Raw genomic sequence first — 23,263 nt, 5'->3', positions numbered from 1 at the left:
TGCCTGCCAAAAGCTTATCTCTAAATTATATGTGCCAGCTGATCCATGGTATTATTCTATCATATTAACAAGGAATTTGCATCTGATAAAATGTTGTCATTTGTCACAGGAAGTATTTAAATCCTTTACTTAAGTAAAAGTATTAATACCACACCATAAAACACAATTAAAAGTCTTGCAGTGAAAATGTTACTTAAGCAAAAGTATTTAAGTACAATTAAGAAAATGCATTTAAATATTACAGAAAAAAGTACTCGGTCAGTGCATTTTTTAAAAAAAAAATCAATTTAGTATTTCAGCTTGAATTACTGCCTCTGGGTTGTATGTCCTAATTTGCGCATGAAATCTTGAGTTGTGGGGAAAACATTTTTTCGGGTCACAGTGACTTTTGATCACCAAATTTAAGTCAGTTCATCCTTGAGTCGAAAGGTTGTAACACAACAAGCTGACGGTAAGTCGCCACACGGTCTCCTGCACCGTTATCTCTCGTGGACGCTCGTGGGCTTTTTTCCCGCAAACTCATCATGTTAAATCAACAGTGGAGCCCGTCTACTCTGATTGGCTGTTCGGCGCAGCGAACGAGCAGACTTACGGAAGTGAAAAGTATAAACAAAAAGCTTAAATTAAGAGGGAGCTTGGCCGTATCAAACTTTTCATATGAGGTAAGTTAGTTTTTCTTTAGCCATTGAGGTCTTAACAGGATTGTTCCTTGATAGTTCGTGTTGTTTACAGCCGCACGGTAAATATGTCTTTTTTTTTCTTTTTAATATTGTGTTGTTAATGTGCTAGCTGGCTAGCTAGCACCATGACAATCCTTCGGTTTCCGGTTTGAATGACTGCTGCAGTTGACCGCCGTCTGCTGGCATAGAAAGTTATTTCCTCTCACACTTGTGCTTGTTGGCTGTTGGTTTGGTATGTTTCTCTGCAACTTTTTGGCAGAGACATGGCAATGTGAGGGCAACACAGTAAGGGGCTTTCATCCTGCTAGTTCTCTGATGTGGGGTTGGCCTGTCATGGTCTTAAGTGGACGTTTGTGCCGAATTTGAGGATATTCTCTGAGGGCCCTCTTGAGATGTCACGTTGAAGAGAATGAGATGCCGGCAAGGTTACAGTGAACTTTGACCACCAAAATGTAATTGCTTCATCATTGAGCCCGAGTGGACATTTGTGCCAAATTTGAAAAAATCTACTCGAGCTGTTATTGAGATATTGCGTTCACAAGAATGGGATGGGCATACAGATGGACGCCCCAAAAACATGATGCCTTTAATGAAAATAACCAAACAGAAAATAAACAAGTTCCCATGTTTGAGATGCAGGAACAATGAAAAGTTTTTGCCTTAAAAATGACTTAAAAGATTAGTTGCTGATTAATTTTCTAATTGTATATTTTAACATGGTTTGAGCGCAAAAATCTTACTTTGTAGAGTAATAAAATGACCAAATAATTGCAGCAGAGAAAAAGCTACAATATTTTTTTTTTTTAATACCCCTCTGAAGTGTAGTGGAGTAAAAGTAGGAAGTAGCATGAGATTAAAATACTCAAGTAAATGACCTCAAAGTTATAATTTAGTAGTCTTGAGTAACTGTACTTAGTTACGTTCCAACTCTGGATAGAATGAGTGTTATCGTACTGAAATGGGCTCATTCAACTACTTTAACATGTATCACTGTCAAAAAAAAGTGAAACTACCTCACCCACCCTCTTAAATGTACACTCTCACAGTTATGTGCTTTAACGGAAAAAGAGTGAGCTCAGGTGGTTTCATCAAGTGAGACTTTAATCTATGCTGTGTGGCAGTCTTCTGAGCACACATGTCTGTGCACTTCCTGTAATGTTTGGACCGACTTCCTGCCGGTGCGCGCTCTGTAGCAGCAGCCGTTCACCACAAGAGATGAGCTGTGGCCCACAGCAGAGTTGTCTGAGAAGTAGTGCGACAAATGCGACAAATGCGACATTGCGAATTGAGAGGCTTGCTAAATTCCCGTCTCCTCTCAGGAATAAATGTGACCCTCCAACAAAGAGTCTGTTTAAAATGATGATGTGTGAGGGTGTCATGCACTGATTTTAACTTTTTTTTTTTGCATTTAACTTGAGAAAACAAAGGCCAGAGGCTATTTTTGAATTCGCTGGCCACAAAGACACAAACCACATGTGTAACTGACTAAACAATCCCTGTTATCTAAATCTGAGGCCTGAACCCATGACAAGGGAAACACAACTGTCCCAAATCGCCAAAATGGCCTTATGTGTGGCACCACTGTAAATATTATAAATCACAAATAATAATTATATTGTTAAGATCAATCTGATGCTGTTTTAAATAATCTATCGTACAGGGTTTTGTTTTTTTTAACAACCCTGGACCTCCACCTCAACCCTGCGTTTGTGCTCCTCACCTTAAAGGTCACACAGATGTCACACACAAAAGTAAAATACATAAAAATAACAGCAACACTGTCTGGCAGCCTACCATCACCCCCTTTTTTTAGACTGTATTGGAAACTTGTTTTGGGAAGGCTGCCGTCCTCTGACCCCTTTACCATGGAGCCTGTAACGTTCCCCCTGCTCACACACACAGCTGCATGGTGAGGCACCTGCTAGAAGCCTTGCAGAGCAACCCTCAACCTTTCAACGACAGGAAACTCTCTGGGTCGCTCTCCTCCACTCCTCCAAAGTGTTGCGCACACACACACACACATCAGCACTTCTAGCGCTGAGTTAGTTATAATAAGAGAAGCGGATGATGACATCTTCGCACTGTGGCTCAAGTGGTGAAAAACTCTCTTATTATTAAATAGCTCCTTTTTTAAAAAGATAACCCTTCATGAAAGAATATCTCCATGGCGAGATGTGAAATCTGACATTGGATGCTTTAAGAGACATTTCATATCAAGAGGTAAGTTTCCAACTTGTGATTCTGTCAGTGTGACATTGAATATAGAGAAAGAAAAGAGGTGTGACTAAGATATCAAAATTAAAATCTCCCTGTCAGTATCGAAAATGATATATAAACTATTCTGCTTTAATCAGAGAAGTTGTTTGAATTTGGTAGATGATTTGATCTTTTGGCTTTTTTATATTATAATATATTGTACTTTGAAAACTGGTCAAGAAGTAATGGCCAGTTAGCTATTTTTTTTTTTTTTTGCTGCATAATTCTAACATAAAGGGTAGTAACAAGACATATTTATTTACTGGTTGTGTTATCATCACAGTTGAAAAAAAGAAAAGTCAAAGTCAAAAATGTAATGAAAAAAATGACAAAAAGATTGGACTAAATATAGAAACAATACAATGCTCTCTCATTGTAATAAAGAATACATGTGACTTATTAATTCATTTTTAAAATGATCAAAGCAGACATTTATATGTTTGTAAATTCATAGCTGTCACACAAACATGTCTATTTTAGACAGATTATATCTGTGAATGATGGTGACCGGATGCGAAGCACAAAAAACAATCTGAATGTAAAACTTCAAAACTGGAACAAAATTGGTGCAACATCTAAAAAAACGTCTTTTTTTAACATGTAAATGTTATGTCTTTGTTTATGACAGGTCTAATTTATTAGCCAAGGCCCTAGCTTCGGTCATTCTTACAGACCTCACATAAGCGTCATACTCATAACACTTTGCAAACAATAACAACCGTCAGTATTTGTTTGAAAAGGCCTTCAGCTGCAGGTCATAAAAAGACGAGGGTAGCCCCTCAATGGAAAATGCTGACTTTGTTTGTGTGACTCCCTGACTGCCGGCCAAGAAGCGTAGGAGTGCTGATAATTCAAGAAAACTCTGGTGATCCTCCTGTGATTCGTTCCTCGGGGTCTCAGTAGTACAGTGGTGAGGTTGTTATTGCCGGGTCAGGCCTCTCCAGATTCTTCTCACGGCTCCGAGCCTCTGGGACACACGGCTGCTGCGATTAGCCCACTGACCCTGTTCAATGAGCGGCCCAATGGGAGCCGAGTGAGCTTGAGAAAGCCGGTTCGTGCAGTAAAACACAATACAGAACACGTGCAGACGTTGGATTATGCCAGATTAGTATTTTATAGAGCCTACTGTTCAAGTCTGAGGCAGAATTAGATCATTGAAACGCATGTGATTTGCTGAAAGTGGCAGTAACAATGTGGTTGTTTGTCACAGTTCTGGAGGCGATTTTATTTGACAGAATTCTACAGTGTCAAAACAGTGCCAAAATTGAAAACTTTGTTACAGGTGATAGGCGTTTAGTTTTTAGTGATTCACTGCTGAGACTCCATTTTGAGGCGAGGCCCTCAGTCACATCCGATTGAAGCAGTTTTCCGAAACCCAAACATTTTTACGTTGTTGTTATTGTCCTCTACCTAAAAAAGTTTCAATGCAGCCAAAATTGTTTTTCAAACATATCTTTTTCCTGTTTACATCGCGTTTAAGCGCCGTTTTTTTCCCTTCTTTTTCTTGCCAACAGTGTCATTTCCGTATTACAAAATGCAGCACATGATACCTGAAAACTGTCCCATATTGATGTGCCATATTTACTTGGGGACACTATAGCTATCAAAGATGTCGGCAGAAAGACAATACTTTTATCAGCCATTAGAAAAATGAGTATATATTATTTTGTAAAAACATTAATGCCTTTAAAAAAATTTTGAATAACAACTTCAACCTCTAAATTGCAGAAAAGATGGGATGTAACTGCAGTTCGGACTATTCAGACAACGACTGGATTGAGAATCTGGATGAAATCTGTGAACACTGCAACTGTCCCATACCTCCACAGTCATGCAATCCAGTAAGTGTCAAAGAACATTTTGTACGTGAAGGCACGTATTTGTGTTTTTTTTTTATTTGCATATGAATCAATACATGTATGAATGAGTGTGTGTAAGTAAGTTTGACATGAATGAGTTTTGGTTTTCATTGTCGTTGAATTTGAGTGACCACCTGGAGGACACACACATACTGCAGGAGGTGTGAACATTACACGGCTCCCACAGTTCACCTCATGTTGTGTTAGTTACATAACCATTACTAAGAAAAGTACAATCTGCTATTGTATGTTTTCAGAAAAGTTGATTAACTTCCATAACTTCGAGGGAAGTTGTCTTTTGTGTGTGTGATTAAATGGGAGACTAATTATTCCATCAATGTTGTTTATTTCCTCCACGTGAGTTAGATGCCCCGTTAGATTAGAAATAAAGGAGAAAACCACCTGTGTGAGCGGAGACGTGTTGTCTGGGATAATAACCCAAACTTTTATCGATGACATCGTGCATTATGAACCAGAAATGTGCACATATTTTACTGCGAATGTTGACATGCAGTAGTTCACTGTTATACTGCGTGAATCCTCTGTTGTTCTTTGGAAACCTAAATATAACATGGGATCTAATCTTGTTTTTCCCTCAACAGTACACAGATCAGCTGATTCCATATAACTACCCATCACAGCATTCACCTCCTACATCGCCTTTACCAGGTAACGATACAGCATGTTTTTCTCTGTGCGTCTGTGTGTGTCTCAGTATTGACAGGTGCTAGTAGTAATAAAGCAAAGTAACGTTAAGTGGTAGTAAAATGTGGAAAAACAAGATTGCAGTATTAGGTTAATGTAGTACAAACATAAGATATAAGTATTAAGTGTATTGTGGGTAAACCATAGTGAAAATATATGTGAAATACATTAAAAATACTTTTTTTTTTTCATTTGACCCCCAAAAATTTAAATAGATTTATGTTCAGATGTTTATGTCACAAGTATATGTATTGTATCTTATACATCCTTTAACTTCTCACTTTTTTCATTACTTACTCCTTAAATTATTCTGATATCTGCATTTTATTTTTTACCACATTTTGCATTTTCCTTACCAATATGGAATATTTCCTATTTCCCCTATTGTTTACACAATAGTGTGCATGTGTATAACATGCAGAAATCCAAGTTGTTTACCTCGTTGTATCATTGTTTATTTCTGGATAAAATAACAGTTATATTACAAACATTAGAAAGCCAATTTAGCCATATTAGTTTAGCCCCCCATGCCCCATGTTTTCTTCCTGTTTTTGGATGTAAACATCACCTTCAGCCATAGTATCGATAATGGGTGACCATCACAAATTTCATGCTGCGTGGAAGACTTAGCAAGAACGCTCACTCTCTTCACTCACCATTTCCACTGAGCATTTAGCAGCAGCCATACGTCAAAAATACACACCAAACCTAGCACATATTAGCTTTTATTCTCATATTTGTGAGTTAAAAGTGAATCCCATGTATTTCAGATATATTTCATTTGACAAAAACATACAATATTCCTCTTGCAGACAACCTTGTGGTGGCCATATACAGTTATGAACCCAACCACGACGGCGACCTCGGCTTTGAGAAGGGAGACAAACTCAAGATCCTCAACAAGTAAGCTGCATATTGCAAAGCTTGATAAAAAGATAATATTTCATAATATTGATAATATTTCAGAGAGCGATTCATATACTATCTACTCACTGTTACGGCACCTGAAACCTCATGTGACTGTGTTGGACCACCACAGTATCTATGCATCAAGATAATGCCTGAGCATATTATCAACTATCATTCAAAGCCCCAAAAATCAAATCTGGTACTTCCCGGTGGCCTCATGATCTAAGGTACATAACATGCATTCACTCCTCTGAGCGGGGACTTGTTGCATGTCCCCGATGTTTCCTGTCTCTCTCTACTGTCAACTATTGAATAAAAACAAACATATCAATGTTGTTCTTACAGAACTGCAATGTAATTGTTTAGCTATAAAATGTTCGGGTAACTAGCTATTGGAAAAATGTAATTTTTTTATTTTATTTTTGAAGATGGCATTTGTGAAAATCTTAAGGGTACTGGTTTATTTGGTTTTATTTGGTGGTCCACCAAATGGAGTTTCTTTTCTTTCAGTTAGGGTCAAAGTTACCTCTGAGGAGATAAAGGTCATGTCCTCTGTAATATGTCTGGAAATTTTGAGGAGGCTAAAATGACATATTGAGGCGTTACGATTACACAAGGTTTTTGGGGGTTTTTTGAGGGGGGGTTTCTAAGGTGTATATATTTTTTTTTTACTAAATGTATCTTTTTTGTTATAAAACTACCTTAAAAATATTTACTTATAAAGTGACAGAAATTTAGTGTTCTTTTGGCAAAATATCATGATATAAGAAGACAAACTTGACAATTTAATGGAACAGTTAAAATAATAGATAAATTGAATTTGAATTTTTTTTAAAAGTTTGGTTGGAGGGTCCTTGAAAAAAAAGTCAATATGGAAATTGGATTAATAATTCTAATTTTAGGGAGAACTGTTCCTCCAATAAATTTCAGAGGTTTAAACCTTTGAAACCTGAACAAATTTCTTTCAAAAACATGGAAAGAGGGCAGTGAGCAACTTGGCAAGAAATGTCCTGCAAATTGCAGGACATTACCTGCATAAGGCTGCTCCTCGCTCCTGGGAATACGCAGGGCTCCTTCTTGATTCGAGAGAGCGAGACAACCCCAGGTGATCTTTTTGTCATCATGGCACTGACTCATAAACACACTTTCTGAAAGAAAAATTACCTGAAAGACAGAGTGAGAAAATTATTAGAAAAATTGTTTTAAAAAAAAACAAACCAACACAATTTTTGAAAAAGAGAATTACATATATATTTATTATAATTATATATTTAAAATTATGTTACAGAAATCTATTTAGATATTATTTAAGTGCTTTTTCAGATCATTTAGTTGTTTGGTTTTTTTTTGTTACTTTTCTTTTTTGCTCATTTTCAGAAGCTTTTCTTTTAACTTCTGCTAATTTCTTGCTAATATTTGGGGGTAATATCTTGTAAAGCTGTGCTTTACCTTCTTATGTTCAATGTGTTGAATATTGTATGTAGCTTGTAGAGAGCGCCTCTCCTGTCTCTTGCGGTTTATTTCATGCAGTGATCACATACATTGCAAAGAACCCTTTTGCTTGCAGGGGGCTTGCTGAAACTGCTTTCTGAAGGTATACTCGGCCATTCTGAAAGTCTAGACTGCTGTGAGCCGTCACAGATCTGTAAACACACTCACTGCTTTCTGTTTCGACATCTAGGGATGATCCAGAGTGGTATCTGGCCGAGTCTCTCACCACAGGCCAGCAGGGCTACATCCCATTCAACTTTGTTGCAATGACCACAATGGAGACTGAACCGTATGTCATACAGGAAACATAACGACACTGTTCTCATCACCATGTTACTCAACCGCAACACCCATCTTATATCATGTGTTCTGTGTCCCAGAGGGAAGGGAAGTGGTTAGCTCAATGTGTGAAGCATACTGTGTGTTTGTGCTGCAGGTGGTTCTTTAAGAACATATCTAGAAACGAAGCCATGAGGCTGCTCCTCGCTCCTGGGAATACGCAGGGCTCCTTCTTGATTCGAGAGAGCGAGACAACCCCAGGTGATCTTTTTGTCATCATGGCACTGACTCATAAACACTTTCTGAAAGAAACCACTTCTTGAAAGTTCCTGTGTGTGTGAGTGTGACCTCCCACTGTTACATTTGCTTAAATGTGATACATGTAGCATTTTTAGACATTAAAAAAAAGTTATACAAGTGAGACAATGCATAGAATGACTGACATCCTCTACATCACTCAGTCTTGTTATTACTGGCAGTGTTCCTGGAGTAAATCCCATTTGACACAAACCCCCTTCTACTTCCCAACTCACATCATCTATTTCTTTTCAGTTTCCTTACTGCTGTAATTCACATTCAGTTCATTCCATTCTGTTGCAAATGCAGTAAAACAAAGACTGTTAACTGCACTTGATGTGTCATAAATCAACATTTTTTTGTACTGTATAGCAAAAAAAATCTATACTTAGACCAGTCACCGAAATGAATACAGTATTGATTAAATGATAAATGCTACACATAAGCCCTTCAAACCCATGTTTAAACAACTCGATTTTCAGATATTTTAGTTGACCTCTGCATAATTTCATGATAGATCACGCTTTCTCTTTGTTCCAGGATCATTCTCCTTATCAATCAGGGACTTGGACCACAACTCTGGAGAAGGAGTCAAGCACTACAGAATACGCAACATGGACAACGGCGGCTTCTACATCACGGCCAAGATATCCTTTAACTCTCTGAAGGAGCTTGTCCAGCATCACTCACGTGCGTGCCGCCTCATGAGGAGATTAAAGGGGTAGTTCAGATTTTTTGAAGTGGGGTTGTATGAGGTTCTTATCCATAGTCATCTGATTCTGACACAGAATTAATGCAATGCACTGCTGTGGATGGAGTCAACAGCATAATGTATCTTAGTCACCTGCAAAAGGCTCACTTAAAAATATCAGTAACAGTTTAAGTGTAGACTACACTGGAAGTATTTTCACCTCTTTATCTTTTCATCAGACAACCCCTTCTAACAGGGAAGCTGTTAACGGCTTCAGTTCAACATCTAAGCTCTTTTCAAACCCACCTGACTCCTTTGAGAAGAACGGTAATTTGAGCTCAGTGAACAGGGGAGCTGCTGTACTGCTGCCTTGATCAGTTAGTAGGTTTGTATTATTCTGTGACTTTGGTGAATCCGAACTTACCACTTTAAACACCAAATTCATACAGCTAACCTTTTTTTCACAGCAGACATTTTGACATGTCATAGTACGAAAGCACAGGTGTATTTAATAACATTAATAATAGCCGCATTCCATTTAGGCGAGGTCCTGGCATTGTATATGCTGGCTCACAAGAATAGCTTACTGCAAACTGAATGGAAATAAGCCACTGTTAATTTTATCAACTTCACCGTGCTTTTCCTGCTGAAACAAGTCAAAATGTCTGCTGTTAAAAAGTACCATAACACAAACTAACTAACTGCAGCTCCCTTGTTCAGCGACATGAAATCACTGTTTTTCTCAGTGGAGTCTGGCTTTGAAGAGAGTGATATAAAGGCCTCACATAGGTAAAGCAGTGAATATACTTTGAGTATAGCATACACTTAAACTGGTATTGATTGCTTTTTTAGGTGGCTAAAATAGGTGAATTGCTGACCCCATTCAAAGCAGTGCATTGCTTAGCTTCTGTATGTGACTCCAACCTGCTTCTCCAAACTGGGGGTGTGCCGACATCCATGTAGATAATGCATTGACTTTGTAAAAGTATCTCACACAACCACACTTTAAAAAATCCTAATTATTCTGTCAGTCAAGATAGCTGATTGCCGTTGGCTCGTCATCTCAGAATTCTAAACCTAAGATCTCTTTGACTTCCAGGTGATGCAGATGGGTTGTGCACAAAGCTCATGAAGCCGTGTCAGTCAAAGGCACCGCAGAAGCCCTGGTGGCAGGATGAGTGGGAGATTCCACGTGAGTCGCTGAAGCTGCAGCGCAGGCTTGGAGCAGGACAGTTTGGAGAAGTCTGGATGGGTGAGTGACAGAGACAACGATATGGGGATATTATTGATTTCTTAAGTCAAATTCAATCATTTTAAGGTCTGGTGTGCAGGATTTAGGGCAATCTATTGGCAGAAATCTACAATAATATTCAAAACCTTTTCCCCATTAGTTTAAAATCACCTGAAAATGAGAAATTATGTGTTCTTGTTACTTTAGAATGAACGGTTTATATCAATATACTGAGCAGGTCCATTCCACAGAGTCCAGGTTTGCATGTTTTTGTGTCGGCCTCAATGTTTCTCCTAAATGTTTGGCACATTGGGGTAGTTTCTGCCTTGCAGCCTCACTGCTAGATGCAACTAGCTCCTGCACACTGGACATTTTAGTTTCATTTTTAGGGGTTTGCACCATTTTGCACCAATACACCACATGTACAAATGCCAGTTGCTCAATCAAGCTGTGGGCTGCTAGAAAGTCTTAAGCCAGGTTTTTTTTTCTGCAGCGTATGCAGAACAGTTTCCTCAATGCAGTCTTAATTGTAGGCTTGTATGAGCTGGTTAACTGGAGAATGATGAGAAGTATTATCCCTGTTACGCAACATCACTCAAACAACATAAATCTAAATACCCAAAGAGCTCATGGATTGGAGGAAAGGCCTCTTAAGAATACTTCCATGAATCTCTATTGTCATTGTTTAGTAATAAGTCAAACAACAAGGCAAAATGTTTTGATCATAAGGGTATCAGCTGAAATAATCTGTGCCACTACCCTCTTATTATTCAATCAGACAAGTATTTCCCCTCCATTTTCCAGTATTTATTGCCAGCACAATTCAGCCTCCCAAACAAACCACTGTATTAGAGATAAACACTGCCAACCATGGGAGTCATTTCACAGCCACTTTGTATTTACAGAAGCTTCTTCCATGCAGTCTTGGCACTACATTTGTTTCTCTATCCTCATCCAAACATTGGCTCAAGGTTGAATAATGGGAGTGACTGTCACCCGCTATAAAGTGTTTATTCTTGTTAGTGAAAATGAAAATGTGCGACACTGGAGAGAAGATTTGAGCTGTAGATAAAAGATGTGGAGGACTGCTTTGAGTAGTGAGTATAATTTGTTCCCATTGTTACGCTTCATGCACGGTCTGAGGTGTAAGGTGCTCAGTGCGTCACATGACTGAAGATGGAACTGGTTGGCTGTGGGTTTCACTGACAGGATATAGGGGAGTGTTAGTGTACCAGATCTGGAATGAGATGCTGTTTGCACGCGAGTAATGTGGAACTGTTGTTAGTTTACCACAAATTTGATCACATGACACAATCACTGTGTTTATGACTAATTCAAGGTGAGATGAAAACTCTCCTGGTTCACTTTTATTCTAGACTGTGTAAAAGCTGCCTTAAACATGCATTTTTCCACATAATAATAATAACAACGATAATAATATTAACAATAATAATAATAATAATAATAATAATAATAATAATAATAATAATAATAATAATAATAATAATAATAGTAAAAAATAAATAATAATAATAATAATAATAATAATAATAATTAGTGTTTTGACAGACAAAGCAAAGGCAGGAACTCATAATAATAAATAATAAATACATAATATAAATATATAAGAAAATGAACAAACAGTGAAAGGTCTAGAACAGTCAAACAGAAAGGCAAGAACAAAATGTGTTTACAAAAGGTCAGCAAGAATGAAGCAAAAAAAGTGATAAAACAGACAGATCTCAAAAGTCAGTTAAAGTACTAAATTAATAAAGTTTTAGAAAATATAAGAATAAATGCAATAAAAGATGATAAAATAATATAGGACATAATACAAGAAGAAGACGTCACGTCAGTGAGGATAAAACAAAGACAAGAAGATAAAAACATGAATAAGAGATAGATGAACAAATGAAAAGATCAAAACATTAAAAGATGGTAAGGACAGGACACAAGAAGGATACGGTACAGATAAATAGAGTAACAGCAGCAAAATGAATAGAGGAGAGAGATTTTAATGAAAATGAATAAATAACTAAGTAAATAAATACAGAAGGCCACCAGAAAAGTCTGATTTTTTTTTTTATAAAAAAACTGGACTTCTCACTTGATTTGTTACCTAGGTAAAAAAAAAATTTATGGTCTCTCAAGTCTTCTTCAATACAGCATGAAGGTCATTTTTTCAGTTTTGGTATTTCAACATCTACTTGATGGATTGGCACAATATTTGGTATTTGGACTTTCATGGTTCCCAAAAAATGAATCTTACTAACTTTGGCGGTCCCCTTTTCTTTTAGCACCATTGTGTCGTTGACTCTGTGGTTTTAAATTAAATGTCTTGACAACTCTCAACTTATTTCCCGTCAAGGTGATTTCTTAACTTTTCTTCCATTTAACTTCAAAATCTGATTAAAATTCCAATGCCTTTGTTTACTGTGCCCAAATACCTGAAAAATGACAATCACATCATCCTCCCCTCTGTAGGCCTACTTTGTGTTTAGTGCTAATTAGCTAAATTTAGCATGCTAACACACTAAACTATAACTATAGAATTGTGCAGGAATGAGTCCTAAAACCCTGGAGATGAATTTACATTTAAGCACTCACTCAAGTCAGTGTTTTTTTTTTAGGTTTTTTTTTAGGTCTGTTAACACAAGTTTAAATGACTTTCATGTTTTGTTCTGTGACATGAATTACATCAGTAATTTGTAGCCTTTAAATGTCTTAAAAATGTGGTTGCTAACGGGTGACTGAATGAGACTACAGAGTGTCACCTGCTGCACGCGGCTTACATACTTGTGGTGTTGACTACGTTAAAGTCATGTGACCGCGGTGGAGTTTGTTTCTAGTCTGACGTTAGCTTTTTACTTCTGTCGATGCAGTTACACTTCAAGTATCATAAAAGTGGTGTTTTTGAGAAGATTTTCTTGCTAAAGAATACGTGCAAGTATCATGAAGTTTTGTTTACCACAGAATAATCATGCAAAATTCAATGTAAAAATCCCAGTCTTTTTTTGAGGGAACCAGGACCATGCTAACGTCTTCATCAGCCTGCAGCAGCAGTTAGTGTACTGATGTTAGCATTTAGCTCAAAGCACCACTGCACCAAAGCTGCTTGTGCTGCTCATGGCTTTAGAGTCTATGTGCCTTTCAGAAACCCACTGATGTCTAAATGTATATTTTCAGGTGTCTACAATAATGACAGGAAAGTGGCGATTAAGAACCTGAAGATCGGCACAATGTCGGTGGAGGCCTTCCTGGCAGAGGCCAACATGATGAAGAACTTGCAGCATCCACGCCTCGTCCGCCTCTTTGCTGTTGTTACCCAGGAGCCAATCTATATCGTCACAGAGTACATGGAAAATGGTGGGCAGATTTCCTTTATGTGTCACAGCCTGAGGCATTTTACTAATAACACCAACGATCGAGAGGGAATTCCAGATATCAATGAACGCATCAAAAGAAAAGAAAAACCTGGTCCCAGGGTATTTCCATGAAATGAGTACTCCTTGAAAAGTAAACTAAAAAGAAATCGTTCTGTAATTATACCAGCTCCTTTCAGTTCAGTTCAGGTACCTTGAATATGTCTAAGCCTGTCCAAAACTTGGGTTTTCTTAATCTCCTGCATTGTTACCCTGAACACCAAAGGCATCAGGGTAAGATCTGCGCCTGGAGTGTTTTATAGGCATTGGCATGTCGTAGATGGTCAGGATCAAACATGTTGATCTGGTATTGGACTCTGGCTGCCAGAGCACATGCTTGAACAAAAGACTAGCCTGCCGCGGGTGTTTCACTGTCATGAGTCATAGTTTTTTCAGACTCCAGCAACTCTGTTGAATTAGCTGTACACCTTCTAATCACACAACCACAGCAGCACTTGATAAACGATATGATATGATCTGCACATTACTGGAACAACACCTGGTAATCATCCCTGGTTTATTGGACATGAATGCAGCTGTGAGAGCAAACCTAAATAAGGGAGCTAAGTCATGAGTCTTGCCTTCCAAAGCATGCTGCTCTACTGAAGTGGCCTGGCTTCTGATAGGCTATTTTCAGCTTCTCCTCATAACTCCCCTGTATTCGCCGCTCTGTGCGAAAATGTTTCCAAGCAAACATGAACTTTCACTTCTTTTCAGGGCCCCTTCCAGACAGGTTACTGGTGTTTACTCACCGAGGGGAAGTGTCTCTTGGCAGGTCTGAGACGAGAGGGGTGTTAAAATAGGAGAGGGTGATTCACCAGGTTATTGTTCATCAAGACCCCTTGGTGATACTTGGCTACTTCCCATAGTCTGTATTGCGTACTTGCATCCACAGACAAAAACACAGACACATGTGGTTGTAAACATATTGTAACAATGGCAGTTTTTTCAGCATCTTGCCACTGGATCCTCTCACAAAACAAAGTATTTGTGAAATTACCGCGAGGGATAAAACGGGGTCATGGCGACAGCTGCAAACATCTTTCTATATGCCTTGTTATGGTTTATTGCGCCAAAATGTAGCATGCATATGGAGGTGATCCAGTATCTTTGCGATTCTTTTTCACTGGGAGGAAGAATAACAAAATGCATAGAGATGCAGTCACAAACACAGCAACAGCCTTCCAGCTGTATTGAATGGAGTGCCTTTGTATGGTCTTGTATGAGTGGCCTGTAAACCACCAGCAGTGGCTCTACATGAGGCTGCCTCTTTGTCTGGGATCCACGTGTGGACAGGACACAATTGTTGCCTCTGTTGTCAAGAGAAAGGATGGCTCGGAGTTCCCATCTTTTCAGTTTGTGCCCCTCGCTTTTTTTTTTTTTTTTTTGTATAATTATTACCGAAGTCAACAATGATGGAAAATAACAGGCGTGTCATCCCAGCTTTCCTTTGTGACCTTGACAAAGAGCGCTTCTCTGGCTCTCAAACTTCAAAAAGCAGTCTTCCGGACTTAAGTGGAGGAGCAAAGGCCTCCTCTTTCCTGGCACGGTCATTCCTCGCAAAGTATTTCCTTTGGTTTGACTTGGTTGGCTGGTGTGCAGACGTATTGTTCTGTCTTAATCAAACTCAACACAAAGTCTGCTGTCACAAGCTATGAATCAACTTGACTGATGCTCTGTGTACTTCCTCACGGTGTTATGTTCCCTGATTTGAGCTGCTATTCTGGTCCAAGTGTCTATTTTTGTCAGTGTCAGTCATGATGTTTTTGACCATGGAAAATATCCTCAGTCTTCTCGACGTATGGCTTAAAGGAGCAGTGTGTTAGGTTTTTGGGGGATTTCGTGGGATATAGCAGTAAGGATTGCAGATTAAAACCAGCCCAAACATCTCCCAGTCAGAATTTCTTCAGTGTTTGTTGTTCACGAGGTTATTACTAGGATTATCCGCAGAGGTCTCGTCCTCTAAAAAATAAAGGCATGGGGGATTAAAACCAGTAAAAAAAATGAATAAAGCAGTGTCATGTAACAAATCAGTGTTTCTCCTAGGTTGCTTGGCATGTCAGAAGTGGGTCGCTAGCCCAGTGCATTGTGTACTCACTTATTCTCCCTAATTACCAAATGTCTGCCCACCTTTTTTTTATCCAGACCTTCAAGCAGTTTCACGTCATAAATCACTGATGCTATTTAGCATGCCAGAGACTGCTGTAAGCACAGCACCTGCTTATGTGTGCTCACCTTTTTTTTTTGACAACTTAAAATCCAGACGGTAAGTTTTTACGAGTCAAATTATCTGCAGAGGTCTCTTACTCTCCTAAACAAATTCTAATTACACTAGCCAATGAAAAAAAAGTGAAAAAAATGTCAAAACTTGACCAAGTGAATGGCCTCAACTGGATCCAGTGGTTGGTTTTTCTATAATGGGCTACTGTACAAAAGTAGAGATGCAACAAGGCAGTCTCTGTAGACGAGAACCTGCTCCCTGTGTAAATATAGTCGACTCATTTTAAGGTAACAAAAACAAAAGGATTCTTATTTTAAGGTGACTACACACTAAGAAAACATACTTATTATATATTCAATTTCTGCCTATTTATCATCCTAAATTCTAAATTCCTTCAAAAACAATACAGAGAACAAATGTATGTATCTGTCCTATTTAGGATGTACTGGTGGTAGTAACCTAGTTTATTATTTGCAGAAATAGCTTGCCCCTGTTGAGGTTGACATTGTTTGAGAGATAAATAATATATAACTCGGTTAGCATTTAAGTGAATAAAAACATGATTAAGAACTTTTATGAAGACCTGAATGTCATTTTTTTTCCAGGTAGCCTCGTGGATTACCTGAAAACAACGGAGGGAAGCAGTTTACCCATGAATACTCTGATCGATATGGCATCTCAGGCAAGGCATCTTTTTTTGTTTTTTACTATATGTGTCTCTGCTCTTTTCTCCATACTCCATTTACCAGATTCCCTTTCATTTATTCTTTGACTTCCTGATCTCTCAGCATGATCCTCACAGAAAGGAAACTGGCCACAGATGTAATGAGGCTTACACTCAACACTGATCATGCAATAACAACAGAGCTGTCTGGGTGTGTTTGCAGGTGTACATGTGTATCATGATGAACTGTGCTACTGTCAGGCAGGCAGCCTAAATAGGGGACAAATTCACCAACATTTTTTTGTTTGTTTTACATTGTTTATCTGCTCGCCACAGTGCCAACTCAGCTAAAATGTCTTAATAAGAGCACGGTGACAAAACCTGAAACTGAATGTGGGATGCAGATTTTCCGCTTATTTATCTGACTTTGTCTCGCTGCCTTTCATCGACATAAGGTAAGATGCTCTGTCACATCTCTGGCATGGTGACAAACATTGTGTACTGTCACCAATATGAAAGTTATTTTTGTAAATACAAAGGCTGGCAGTCATGTTTTGGGGGCCTTAAACAGGATTTGATTTGTGGCCCTCCTCGTTATGACATTAGTCTTATTAGACATTAGTTTTAGCTTACAAATAAGCATGTTAAGTATATAAAAAGACAGATAACATAGACTACAGTAAATACAATGTATTAGTGATTTTTTTTTACCACTGAATCCTGGGAGTGCTTGTTTTAGAGGACAGTAAAGTTTTTAGTCTACCTAAATTGTCCACCTCTGCATTTTGTTTTGTAAGTTAAAGGGATACTTAGACATTGTGAGTTATACACTTACTTTATTTCTTGCTGAGAGGCATTTAAAAAGATTCATACCAGTCTGGTATTAGTGTGTTAAATATGAAGGTACAGACAAGAGACAGCTAACTTGGCTTGGCAGCACAAAGACTGGAAATAAGGGGAAAGAGCTAGTCTGTGTCTATCCAAAAGGTGCTTAAATGTTTTATGTTACAATAAACATTTGGACAAAATTGTCCTTTATGTTAACTAAAACTGCTTTTTCGATTTTCAATCTTTTTTTCAATTTTAGTCACAGTAAAATTTGTCTTAAATTTAATATCTGATGACATAAAAAAACATCTTAAAAAGTCCTAAATATAACTTGTCTTAAGCTGTGAGAACCCCGTAAACTAAGCTAAGATAGGCTACTGGCTCTGGATTCATTTTTAACATGCAGACATGAGAGTGGCATCAATTTTCTTATCTAGCTAAGAGCACAAAGTGAATGAGAGTATTTCCAAAAATGCCTAAATCTGATCACGCCCACATCTACATCCTTTAAATGTTACATGTTAGTAAAGGAACTTTTGACTCCCATGTCAGCACGTTGTGGGTGTGGGAATGGAAAACTCAACCACAGGAAGACAGACTTAAATTTCAAAGTCTAACAAGACAAGCGAGTCTTCATCTGGAGTAGGCAATGTCTCCGACGCCTTAGAGCTTGGCGCAGAGAGGTAGAGTTAACACAGAACTTTGTGGTGAACATATTTTACAGAAAGATGCTTTCAAGTCAGTCGTCATGCACCAATAGCATTTGCGGTAAAAGCGCTAAGCGGGTAACTCTAACCATCATGTGACAGACCATAAAAACTTAAGTGATTAATGACATTGCTTTGCCGCAGTATTGGACACTCTGTCCACGTCCTTATGACTTGTGCTTAAGATGTGTGTACATGTACAGGGAGCCTGGGTAACCTAATTAAATGAATGCAAAATAATGGTTTCAGACTGAATTATACCAAAATCAAATGAATGGAGGGTAAAGAGGTGTCAAGATGTCTGGTGGGGAAGTCATAACCTATGGTGGAAGTTTATTAAAAACACAGACATACGTACATCTCACGCTTCTGACAGGACCCTCAGGGCCAATCGCACCTGTGTGATAGATTCTTATGTCTGAAAAGTACACCACAGTGACCCAGCAAAAAGTAGAAAGTGTCGGCGTACAAGTGAAACAAATGCTTATTAACTGTGGGTGGTGACTTCTGCGGAAATCTTGACTCTTCTTCCTTTAGATACCTCAATCACCAGTTGCTTCATGCATTAGGGTATCACTAGTATCAATTTGAGGTTTGCCTCTGTAGAAATGACTCATGTAGTATTTCACTGAATCAGAAACACAATCACTGGAACAATCAGACAGTCTGCAGGACGGTAAAGACGGGACTGAAGCTTTTAGTATCAGGAAGTAGAGCAGCTGTGTGTACCTGGGTGGAGTACAGAGGTAAAGGATATAAGAAACTGACCTGGGGAAGTGGTAAACTCCCTGATTTGGGAGTTCACCAAACCTGCTCATTTGTCTGACACGCAAATATTACACAATATTAACCCTGTAACACCTGGATCCAAATCAGTTTTCTTGTGTTGCGTTCAGATGCCTTTCACAATCATTAAACCTTTGAAACCAGACAAAATTGGCTTGATTTGTTTAAAAAAAAAAAAAGAAAAGAAAAGAAAAATCAGAACTCACTTTTTCCTCTTTTTTTCACCCCTTTTTTTAACCTTTCTCTCTTTTTTTAAATAATTTTTTCAGGTCATTTGTTTGTAACGTTTTATTAATTTTTTGCTCATTTTTGGGCCATTTTTTATTAGGTTGCTCATTGCTTTCTTCCCATGTTTGTGACAGAAATAGAGTCAATTTACTCAGGTTTTAAAGGCATAACACAGATCTATCAAACTCAGGTCATGCTTGAGCTCACAGTTGTATGGGGCTTGTCTGATGATGTGATGCCCCCTGCAGGTGGCTGATGGCATGGCTTTCATTGAGGAGAAAAATTACATCCATCGAGACCTGAGAGCCGCCAATATCCTGGTGTCCAGTGAGCTCATCTGTAAGATTGCTGACTTTGGACTGGCGAGGCTGATTGAGGACAATGAATACACAGCAAGAGAGGGTAACACCACCTCCTAAAAATCTTATAGCACATGTTCTTTTGAGCCCATAAATAATGTCGTATAGACAGTGTTGGGAAGTAACTAGTTACAGTGATTAAATTATAAAATAAATGTAGTTCTGATACAGTTACTGAGAGGAAATCTGTTATTAAATTAAATACTAACCAAAATGTTGGTGATTAGAAAGGGGTTACATATTGTGTTGCTTTACATCTTTTTGCCATGCAGGAATGTCTTCTTTTGGCATATTTTTGGACAATGCAGGTCAGCAAAGCTGCTGAGACAAATTTGAGTGCAACAGTTATGCACTTATGTTGTTGCATGTTTTTAGCTCTATTGCTCTGTTTCAAATATTTGTTAGAAAGATAATCCAAATGTAATACATTATATTGCTTTGATGAATTAATTAAAATAGTTATTTAACTTATTACATTTTTAACAAGATAAGTAGTAACTTATTCAATTTCAGTAACCTTCCCAACACATTGTAGGTTTTTGTTGGTGTATTTCTCGTGGAAGGATTTTGAATGTAATCACAAAAATTAAAGAGTGTGCCATTCCTCCTCTCCTGTTCAAAGGTGCAAAGTTTCCCATCAAATGGACGGCCCCCGAGGCGATTAACTATGGCACCTTTTCCATCAAATCGGATGTGTGGTCATTCGGGATCCTCCTGACAGAAATAGTGACGTATGGACGCATTCCTTACCCTGGTAAATACTTATTCACTGTTCTTGCCCATTCGAATATTATTTCATGAAGTCATCCAGTTACAAAGAGCATAGATAAGAGCTGCTGAAAACATACTTATCGCTTTACTCTTTCAGGTATGTCCAACCCAGAGGTGATCCAGAACCTGGAGCGAGGCTACAGAATGCCAAAGCCAGAAAACTGTTCAGATGGGCTGCATAACATCATGTGTCTGTGCTGGAGGGAAAACCCAGAGGACAGGCCCACCTTCGAGTACCTGAGGAGCGTCCTGGAGGATTTCTTCACTGCCACAGAGAGGCAGTATCAGGAATAGCCCTGATGGGGCAGAGAGACATACAGACTTACAATAAATATACTCAAACTAAAGGCTCAGTCTATGAAGATGGATGCTGGATTATTTTGTATTTGTTTTTGAAGATGCTTTTATATCTATAAGTTTCTGCCCCAGACTTATTCTAAAGTGGCCTCTTAGATGTGTGGAACTGTTGGATCACTGCAGAGCCAACAGCAGGAAGGAGAGTGATCGCTATGCTGCTTGAACAGACTGGGACTGTCTGATGTAGCTGAATAAGTCGCTGCTCTCTTGGTGCTCATCATTAAAATGTAAATACTATTAAAATGCTTAAGCAATGTTTTACCTCTGCAGTTTAATAAATGTTTTACATGGATGTTGTTTGTTATTGCATTGAGTAAAGCATCGCAACCGACTGCACCTAAATGACCCACCGTCAGCCATTGTACTTTTTCTGTGTATTTGGTGATATGTTTTATAACAAAACAAAAAAAAAATGTTTTATTTATGCCTCAAGCTGAATTTATCAAATGAATTCATGTTGCATTCAGAGCGCTGTACTTTTTGATTTGTGTGCCATTGACAACATATTCTGCAGATTTATTTTGATTTCAATGATAGTGAGCATCAGTGGTGAAATGTAATACTCAGTTGCTCCATGACTGTACTTATGTACCAGTTTGAGGTGCCTGTACTTTTGTGCTTCTATTGTACTTTTTCATTCTTCCACATACGTTTTCAGGACTACATTTTAGAGATATTTATAAAGTTATTAAACACATGAATGGATTACTGAACAGGTTTAGGAGGGGCCAAAAGTGTCACATACATAATGTCAATCAAATAAATGTGTACCAGCCAGTAAGAGACTCAAAATGACCACAGAGATACAAAAAGATAATAAGGAATTGCAAACGAAGTTCAAAGAGACAGCAAATAACTACAAAACAACCCCAAACAAACATAAAATGACAAGAAAGGGCAAAAAAAAAACAAAACCTAAAAGAGACGCAAAACAACTACAGATTCAGGGTGGGGGGAACATCGATTCAGCATACTATCATGATATTTTGCATGTCAAAACTGCATCGATACACAGACTCCAAGCATTGATATTTTTATGATTAATGTTACAAATATTAATTAAACTTTTGGTAGTCTATACTGCCGTAAAACTATAAAAGCGATCACTTTTTTAATCTACAAGTTACATATTGCTACAATAAAGGTGTTGTTATTCCTATAGTTAGCATACTGGCAAACATTTAAAATTGCAATTACATTGTATTGTGACCTAAATATTGCAATATTATCATATTGGGGGTCTTGGGTGATTTCCACCTCTACTACAAATAGATGCAAAACTAACACCAGGAAAAACAAAATTAACACACAAAATGACCCCAGAGACACAAAACCACAAAAAGATGCCTAACACCTACAAAGACATGCAAAACAACAGAAAGGAAGCAGAACTACTTAAAATTCTGTGTGTACCTTGCTCATGTGTGGGAGAAGTGGCGGGCCCTTTGCATATCTGTACCCAAGGGCCCATTGTCTCATGATCCACCCATGATAAGATATGATACACTGCCAAAGATTAAACAAACAAACCCTACATAAAGTTTGTTAAAAATAGCTCCGTCTTTACCAGCTGTATTTGTAAATTGCAAAATGTGCATTAATGCATCCATTTTAATAAAATATCATATAGGCCTAATAATTTAATACTAAAGGAACCATTAATTAAAATTTTCACAATTTTACATTTTGATTGTACTTCTGTACTTGTATTGAAGTATTTATATTAAGGCATTGCTACTTCTTATTAAGACATGGGGTACTTGTGTCAGTGTTGTATCAAAGTGTGCTCCCCCATAGTGTTTCCACTTGTTAATGCATAGTTCCCGCCTCAGTGGTAAGGTTTGGTAGGGGCATTGGTGCACAAGGACTAGGTGACTAAAAAATATCTAAAATTACTCAGTAAAAAAAGGGTTTGATCCACATGCTCTGGAGGAGCAGAGACAGGAACAGTTATGTAGCTCCTATGGTTTAACATTGTTTGGGTACATCAAGTTGTAGTGCTAAAATAAGCATTTATATAAAATCAAATATAGCATATATTACAAAATTTGCAAAATAAATATTTCATAAAAAGAGGGGGGTTGGGGGAAAATGGAAGAGGGAATAACAAAAATATGAAAGCAAATAGGCCTGTATAAAAAAAGGGTTTTTTTTTATTTTTAGGAAATTTACTTGTATTTGGGTGATTTCTTCTCTTGCTCCTTACAGTCTTCCCATGTTTTTTAATAAATATAAAAATCAAATTTGCCCGGGTTTCAAAGGGTTACATAGGCTAAATAATTTGATTGTATTTCCCATATTTGTTGAGCAATACGTTTGTGTGAAAGGAATTAAAAGCCCGTCACACACAGACGCCTGCCCCCAAAATATGTCTGTTGAGGTCAGTTATTTGACGAAATAATCACCCGGGATTATAATTGAAGTTTGACAGTATTTTCATGGTGAAAACCAGAGTATTTCTACAGCACTGACTCAGAGTACTCAGAGCGGGCCGGACTGTGACTCTGGCGCCCCCTGTTGAA

At 38.0% G+C, this 23,263-nt stretch overlaps 1 protein-coding gene across 2 annotated transcripts; it reads left to right on the top strand.

Annotated features, from left to right (window-relative positions):
- Nucleotides 1-529: 529 nt before the first annotated feature.
- On the top strand, nt 530-21,033 carry lck (LCK proto-oncogene, Src family tyrosine kinase). 2 transcript variants are annotated; one of them, XM_042500168.2, is made up of 13 exons: nt 530-662; nt 4,665-4,777; nt 5,398-5,464; nt 6,313-6,403; nt 8,091-8,189; nt 8,337-8,440; nt 9,017-9,166; nt 10,267-10,419; nt 13,585-13,764; nt 16,647-16,723; nt 19,503-19,656; nt 20,236-20,367; nt 20,482-21,033. In XM_042500168.2, the coding sequence occupies exons 2-13, from the start codon at nt 4,670-4,672 to the stop codon at nt 20,676-20,678; spliced, it is 1,512 nt and encodes a 503-aa protein (XP_042356102.1). In that variant the 5' UTR covers nt 530-662; nt 4,665-4,669; the 3' UTR covers nt 20,679-21,033. The 2 variants fall into 2 exon arrangements, with proteins under 2 accessions (XP_042356102.1, XP_042356101.1); XM_042500167.2 differs by lacking the exon at nt 530-662 and adding an exon at nt 2,691-2,900.
- The last annotated feature ends 2,230 nt before the right edge of the window (nt 21,034-23,263 follow it).

The sequence above is a fragment of the Plectropomus leopardus genome, chromosome 14, assembly GCF_026936395.1.
Source record: "Plectropomus leopardus strain MGB_pleo_1.0 chromosome 14, ASM2693639v1, whole genome shotgun sequence".
Classification (NCBI taxonomy): Eukaryota; Metazoa; Chordata; class Actinopteri; order Perciformes; family Serranidae; genus Plectropomus; species Plectropomus leopardus.
This window is presented reverse-complemented; position numbering and strand designations above follow the sequence as displayed.

Bases quoted from the DNA above. Each gene is read 5' to 3' on its own strand.
- lck (XM_042500168.2), top strand. From the start codon at position 4,670: ATGGGATGTAACTGCAGTTCGGACTATTCAGACAACGACTGGATTGAG. The intron at 16,724-19,502 runs GCAAGGCATCTT...TGCCCCCTGCAG, and splicing joins TGATCGATATGGCATCTCAG to GTGGCTGATGGCATGGCTTT. The intron at 19,657-20,235 runs GTAACACCACCT...TCCTGTTCAAAG, and splicing joins TGAATACACAGCAAGAGAGG to GTGCAAAGTTTCCCATCAAA.